The sequence below is a fragment of the Geospiza fortis genome, unplaced genomic scaffold (genome assembly GCF_000277835.1).
Source record: "Geospiza fortis unplaced genomic scaffold, GeoFor_1.0 scaffold777, whole genome shotgun sequence".
NCBI lineage: Eukaryota > Metazoa > Chordata > Aves > Passeriformes > Thraupidae > Geospiza > Geospiza fortis.
Window position 1 is genome coordinate 86,452 of NW_005054689.1, and position 7,405 is coordinate 93,856.

At 50.0% G+C, this 7,405-nt stretch overlaps 1 protein-coding gene across 1 annotated transcript in view; it reads right to left on the bottom strand.

Moving 5' to 3' along the window:
• Positions 1 to 1,793: 1,793 nt before the first annotated feature.
• SLC23A2 (solute carrier family 23 member 2) overlaps positions 1,794 to 7,405 on the bottom strand; it is a 35,440-nt gene continuing 29,828 nt past the window's right edge. The window contains exon 15 of the mRNA XM_014311215.2: positions 1,794 to 6,335. Within this exon, the coding sequence (XP_014166690.1) occupies positions 6,103 to 6,335 (233 nt within the window). The 3' untranslated portion in view covers positions 1,794 to 6,102. The remainder of the gene's footprint in view (positions 6,336 to 7,405) is intronic.

Here is a 7,405-nt window from a genome sequence, read left to right on the forward strand (position 1 = left end):
CAAAGGACGCCACCTGCGGGAGCCGCGTTGTCCCCGCCCGGACATCCCGAGGGATGCTCCAGGAACGTCCCTGGGCGGGTTCTGGGTTCCCCAAGGACACCCCGGCTCCAGCCGCGTTGCACCTGAGGAGTGGGGTCTGAAAGGATTCTCCATCCCTGGTGCCAAGAGCAGAGACCCAAAGGATGCCCCGTCCCCACTGTCCCCAGAAATGCAAATCCTATTTCCAATGTTCAGAACAGGATCCCAAAAGATTCTCCATCCCCACAGGCACAATCAGGATCCCAAAAATGCCCAATTCCCAATGCAGGAACAGGATCCCAGAGGATTCTCCAACCCCACTGCCGAGAGCAGAATCCCAAAGGAATCCCCATCCCACGCAGCCCGGCTGGAAATGCTCCCACAATCAGCCCCAGCTTTGTCCAGAATTCCCTGAGGGAATCTGTGGGCTGCATCCCCCGGGCTGGAGCGGCTGTTTCTGCCCTAAAAATCCCCAAATCCTGGGATATCCAGGGCCAGAGCCGTGCAGGCAGCACACGTGGCTGCTCCCCTCGGCCTCGGGATCCCACCCCGATCCAAAACCGCCCCCGAGCAGGGATGGAGGAGGAAAAAAATCCAAATAAAATCGGCCTGGAGCAGCAGCTGCAGCACTCAGCGTTCCCAGGATCGGGGTCCCATCCTGCCCGTTCAGTCCCAGCAGCCTGGGGAGATTTTCGGGGGAATTTGGGGGAGTTTCGGGGTGTCTGGGGGGAGTTTTGGAGTGCTCAGTATTCCAGAGGAGCAGCAGCCGTTCCCTCCTCCTTTGTCTGCCCCTGACCTTTCCCAGAGCTTTGTGGCTTTTCTGGGCTTTTTTTTTTCTTTTGAAGGAATTTGCCTAGAAACAGCCCACACGAAAGGGAAAGACAAAAACCCAAATAACCCCAAAACAAAGAAATAATCAAAGCAGCTGCTTGAGCCAAACAGGCCCCTCTGCAGGCCCAGGCTGGAATGGGCCTTTCCCCCCCAGATTTTCTTGGATTTCTGTGTAAAATATGAGAAGTTCTGGCTCAGGGAAGCACTGACTCGGCAAAAGGGAGCGGGGCCGGGTCGGGATTGATATTCCAGCAGCATCTCCAGGGCTGGCAGGGATGAGAGGCCCTTTGTGGTGGGGAGAGGACAATGGAGCCGGCCCCAAACCCGGGGAGAGCTTCCCCTGACCCTCAGCTCCTGGGGTGGATGCAAACAGAAAAATAAAAATAAAAATATAAAATAAAAATAAAAATAAATCAGGGGTTTGGGGTGGGCACCTGCGGGAGCACAGGGGGATCTTGGCTGTGGAATTGGGGTAAAATCCTGGTTTTTGCCAAGTCCTGCTCGCTGCCACCAGTGCAGGGGTGGTGGGGGAAGGAAGGAATCCCAGGAAGAACCCCAGGAATGGGGAGAGAATCCCAGAAGGGGCAGGAATCAAAAGGAATGAGCAGGAAATCCCAGGAAGAATCCCAGGAACAGGCAGGAAATCCCAAGGAAGGGGCAGGAATCTGTGCCTCTCCCCAATAAATCCAGGAATTCCCCGCGGTGGGAGCTGAGGGATGGGAGCTGAGGGGTCCCAAAGGCATTTGGGGGTTGTGGTTTTGGGCAGCTCCAAAGACTCTGGGTTGGGTGCTGCCATCACCTGGATTCTGAAATTAATAATCCATTAATCAATTAATCATCCATTGGGAAGAAATGGATCAATTAGGGAGGAATCCTTCCCTTCCAACCCAAACCATTCCAGGATTAATTCCATAATTCACCACCAAAGGAACTGTGACACTCACTGCATCTATGCCCGCGTTTATTTATACTGAACAGCTTTAAAAATACAGAATAAAATAGCTTTATCTACTATTATTCACAACATCTGGTCCAAATATTACATTTTTAAATATTTAGTTGTTTAATGAAGCAATGTTAGAAAAAAAAAAAAAGGAATAAGAAAAAAAAAATCCGTAAAAGAATTACACATCTTGGAACAACAAACAATAATCGAACAAAAAAACCCCCCAAAAAGAAACTTTTGCTGTTGAACAAAAAGAAAGTTTTACAGCCAAAGTCAGTGAAGAAAAGTCATGGGAAAAAAAAAAAAAAAAAGGAAAATTTATCCCCACCGCCTAAAGAACAGTCAATAGTTTGTTATGCCAGAGGTTGTTCTGAACAGACAAACACAGGAATTGTCGGGGCTGGCAGCACGGGGTGCCCAGGAGGGCAGAGCCACGCCGGGTCACCCACAGCCCGGCCAGAGCACCGGGGCGGCCCCAAGCCCATCCCAAACCTCCCCAAAAACACAAACCGCACCCAGGGGGGCTCTGCTGTAAAAAATGAGGGACCCCCCCACCAGCCCCGCTGGGAACAGGAAAGGAAAAGGGGAGAAAAAAGCGAAAAAAGCCGATTTTGGTGGGAGAAGGCCGCGAGGAAGGAAGGGGAAGCGGTGCTGGTCTCAGCCAGGCTGCTCAGGTGGGGGAGGCATCCAAGGGCTCAGCCAAACCAGCAGGCTCTGCCAGCGCCTGCAGCGCTGTTTGTACCCAAAATGTCAGGATCTGCACAAGTTTTTGGGGTTTAATGACCCAGTGAGGGGTTTTCTCCAATTCTGCCCCCGGGAGCCGCGAGGGCTCAGCAGGGAGGAAACAACAAAAGGCTCCAGTTTTGGGTAGGAACACAAAGATGGGTAAATAAAGTATACACAACCACTATAGATTCGTCAATGAAGAAATTCTACCATCACATGACATTGTCATGACACTCATACCACTCCCTCCCAGGAAAACACCGCTGTTATCCTGAGTGGAAATGTTATTTTCTTAATATATGGAAATAAAATACTGCAATATTCATGTACAAACCAAGTTGTCATATTTCAAGTCAGTATTAAAAGGCAATAAAAGCAAATTTGGGGTTGAAAAGGTTTGAGCTTTCTGAGCCAAGTCCCTCCAATATGACAACGTGAATCAGTCATAGCTGTCAGCTACGAAACCTAAATTTCTATAGGCATAATTTGCAAGTATTTGCTTTAGAAAACGTGTTTCAACATGTCAGCAAGAACCCTTAATCGAACCTAAAAAAAATACAAGAGAATATCAATTACAAAAATCCCAAGTTACTTTGTTTGTATACACTGATGCCACCTCTGATATGACAAAATGAGATTTCTACCATGAATATTTGCCCTTCCCTCTCCGAATCTGGTTGAAACTTCTCAATCACCTCTTCGCTCACCTCTCAGCTGCCAACTTCCCTGGGTGCTTGGGGTTTGGTTGTTGGGAAAGGCAGGGAAGGACAGGGAGGAAAATCCAGCATTGGCAGTCGGGTCGCACCTGGACACACAATTTGCGTTCGATTCTCCCCAAACCTGCAGCTTCATCCTCTCCAGCCCTGCCAGAGCTTGGTACAGGCACCTAAATCCCTGGAATTTGGGATTTTAGTGCTCCCCAAACCTGCAGCTTCATCCTCTCCAGCCCTGCTCAGCAGAAAATCCCTGGAACTGGAATTTCACAGCAGCCACCTGGCAAAGCGACCAGCAGAAGGGACCAGGAGAAGGGAAGGATTTAAGGTCCAAATTCCCCCCTGCAGCTGCACAAACCTGGGGTGAACTCAAGGATTTCTCCCCCAAAAAATCACTGATCTTCCCCTGGGAGTGCCAGGAGGGGACAGGGCAGCTCCTCTTCCCAAAATTCACCCCAAACTTGCCAAGCCCAGCTCAGCCCAGCCCTTCCTGCACACCCAGGGGTCCCTCCCGAGCCTGGCGCTCACCTGTGAGCACTCACCCTGGGAGGAGGTGCCCAGCTGGGATCCAAACTGATCCAAACTGATCCAAACTGATCCAAACTGGATCCAATTCCAGCTGCTCCCAAGGGCAGGGGCTGAGGGAATGGGCACGAAGCACTGACATGATTCAATCCAACAGAAACCTGGGCTGCACCTGCCTGGAGAGAGCTGTGGGGAAGGAAGGGCAGTTCTGCTCCAGGGAGGAGACAGGATTCATCCAGGATTTGCTGCCCTGGGACTTGGGAATCTCCACTGGGGACTCACCCAGGTTCCCTCAGCGGGGTGAGACACAAACTCTGCTCTCATCCCTCCTCTCTCTGCAGCCAGCTGGGAATTCAAAGCTTTTCCTCCCTCTCTCCACCTTTACAGGATAACCAGCTTTGGCATCTGGCACTCCACAGCCCCTCAGGCTGCACAGCCACCAGAGGGGGGTTTGTTTTCCTTCTGGATGGGCATTTTTAACCCCACTTTTAACCCTGCCACCCACTCTGGCCGCACACACAGCTGGGGGATGCGGGAGCTCCGTGCCCTGAGAAGAGCTGCCCACACCCAACGCGTGTGCAGGTAGGCAGGGGAGCCCAACACCTCGCTCCCTGGGGAGGAAAACACTGAAAAATGAGCAAAAATGACTTTTTTTTGTTTGTTTGTTTGTTTCACAGGCAAACCAACCTCGTCTACCACACGACGACTTCCGAGCAGCTCCGGAGTCCAAGCGACGCCAGGACTGCAAACTACTGAGAGTTCCCCGAGGGAAGCAGGAACAAAGGCATGCTTGGGCATGGGGAAAGTGGGGGAAAACAGCTTCTGGAAACAGCCATGGCATGCTGAGAACGAGCTCCACGGAGCCATTCCCACTCTACACTACTCAGCTCCGTCCTTGCCCTCCCCACCCCAACCCGTCCATGCTTCAAAAACCCAGAACAAATTCCCCTGGGAGCAGACTCAGAGAAAACAGAGCTCCTGTGCTCCTGCCCAGTAGTCAAACTTGGATAAATAGATCAGGGGGTTACAGGACCTACTGGTATGCTTTCCCAGGAATACAAAATGCAAGCACCGTAGAGCATTACTGGCCTTGAAATTACATTACACAACATTTCCCTGATGATCTCCACAGCTGAAAATGCTTTTGGGGCCACACTGAAGTCTAAAACTAACTTGCAATAGTAAGAACATTAAACAGGAATAAAACTGTTAATCATGAATGCATGATGAGCGTGAACACCCACATAACAGCAGAGCTGAGACTATTTCAGGAAAAAGGAGAAGATTTCTGAGTGGTGCCCTGATTGGACCCAATACCCGTGAAGCCATCGGCGGGTGAGGCCGCAGGTGCAGTGTCTCTGCTCCCCCAAAGCCCTTCCCAGAGCAATCAGCCTCTGCAGAAGCCCCACAAGAGGAGAAGAGCCACCACCAACAACAAACCCTGCTCAGAGCCGAGCGTGGCTTTCCCTGCAGGGAACAACTGTTAATTGCTTGGAGCTGCTCAGCTAATTAGCATTTCTGGCCAGGACACATCCTGCTGGACACAGGCATCCTGTGTGAGCTCAGCTCTGCCACCCCTGGAGCTCCCCAGGCTCCTGTGTCCCCCAAGGAAGCCCTGGCGGGGAAGGCAAAGGTGCAGAAATGAGAAATGCTGCCAGGAAAAGAAGGGGCTGCTGCAGCCTGAGCCAGCCACGGCTTCCAGAGGCAGAGTCATTCCAGAAACTTCTGCCTGAGCACTGGGGTGTCACCGAAAGCACAGAATGGAACTCTCCTGAGCTGCCAGCATCAGCTGAGCCGTTTCCAGGGCACTGAGAATGTGAAATCACTGAGCAGCATCCACGGGATCTGACAGGAGCTGCAGGAAATATTTCTCCTTTCCTCTCTTTTTTCTCCCCCTCCTTCTCCAAAGTTCAGCTTTCCTGGCGTAACCAACGCTGAGGGCTCCAATAAAATCACAATAAAAAACAAAAATCTGCAGCAGCACCTCCACAGCTCCACCTAAACCCATTAAAAACCAACAGAATTAGGTCACAGCTCTCTCCAAGTTCCCAACAGAATTAGGTGCACAGCTCTCTCCAAGTTCCCAACAGAATTAGGTGCACAGCTCTCTCCAAGCTCCCAAAATCAGCAGGATTTGCCCCAGAGACACCAGACCTGGCTTCCACCACCCACAGCAGGAAAAGCTTTTTTTTTTTTTTTTTTAAATTTTTTTTTAATCCGTCTCAGCTCTGGTTCCAGAATTTAAATGCAGATATACAAAACATATATTTTAATGCTTCTTAATCAGCAAGAAACTGCAAATACATCTTCGACTACAACTAGAGAATAGAATTTCAGCTAAGGCTATACTGTAGCTTCTGAGTCTTCATCTGAACTCCTGCAGCTGCTGCTTTTCCTGAAGCCTTTCCACGTGTACCCCACGAAGGTGGGGCTGATGGGCAGGAAGCTGAAACACCTGTATTTTTTAATGAAGTTCATGCCAAAAGGCAGATCATAGGTTTCCATGCCATCCAGGGATTTGCTGCCTTTGCCAACCCCTTTCTTCCACTTCCGAATTCCCCTTTCCTCGGGGCTTCCTAAAAATCAGAATAAAAGGAGGCAAAACGTGTTTATATTTATGGGTATCTTGACGTGGACACACAGCAGAGCCTGAGAGAAGAATGAAAACATTAAGGCTCAGCAAAGCTCTGGGAAGATGTTCCAGGCTCCTCCAAAAGGGCAAAACCCACATTGTCTGCTTTATTTTGTAACTGGAGGTCAAGGCAGATTATTCCTCTGGAATGGAAGCAGGTTTGGATCTCAAACCCAGTTTTACTGGAGACAGCTTTACTCTGCCTCCTGGAGACTGGTTTGGTTTTTATCAGGGCTTTTAGGTGCTTTACAGGATGGGATTTTAACCTGAGGCGTTCTCAGAGGAAGGGAGGGCAGCTGTGAGGATTCTGCTCCTGCTGTGGAAACAGGGATCTCCTGCTGCTGCTCTGCCCCAGGCAATTCTGCTTTTACCCTGGGAATTCTGCTTTTATCCAGGGAATCCTACTCCTTTTTCCACGGAATTCTCCAAGGGATTCTGTTTTTCTCCAGGGAACTCTGCTTATACACAGGGAATTCTGCTTTTATCCAGGGAATTCTGCATTTTTTTTCCAGGGATTTCTGCCTTTCTCCAGGGAATGCTGTTTTTACCCAGAGAATTCTGCCTTTCTCCAGGGATTTCTGCTTTTATCCAGGGATTTCTGCCTTTCTGCAAGGAATGCTGCCTTTATTCAGGGAATTCTACTTTTTTTTCCAGGGATTTCTGCTTTTACCCAGGGAATTCTGCCTGTCTCCAGGGAATGCTGCCTTTCTGCAGGGATTTCTGCCTTTCTCCAGTGAATGCTGTTTATATCCAGGGATTTCTGCCCTCCTGCAGGGAATGCTGCAATTTTCCAGGGATTTCTGCCTTTCTCCAGGGATTTCTGCCTATCTCCAGTGAATGCTGCTTTTACCCAGGGATTTCTGCCTTTCTCCAAGGAATGCTGTTTATACCCAGGGATTTCTGCCTTTCTCCAGGGAATGCTGTTTGTGCTCAGGAATTTCTGCCTTTCTCCAAGGAATGCTGTTTATACCCAGGGATTCCTGCCATTTCCCAAGGATTCCTGCCTGCCACTCT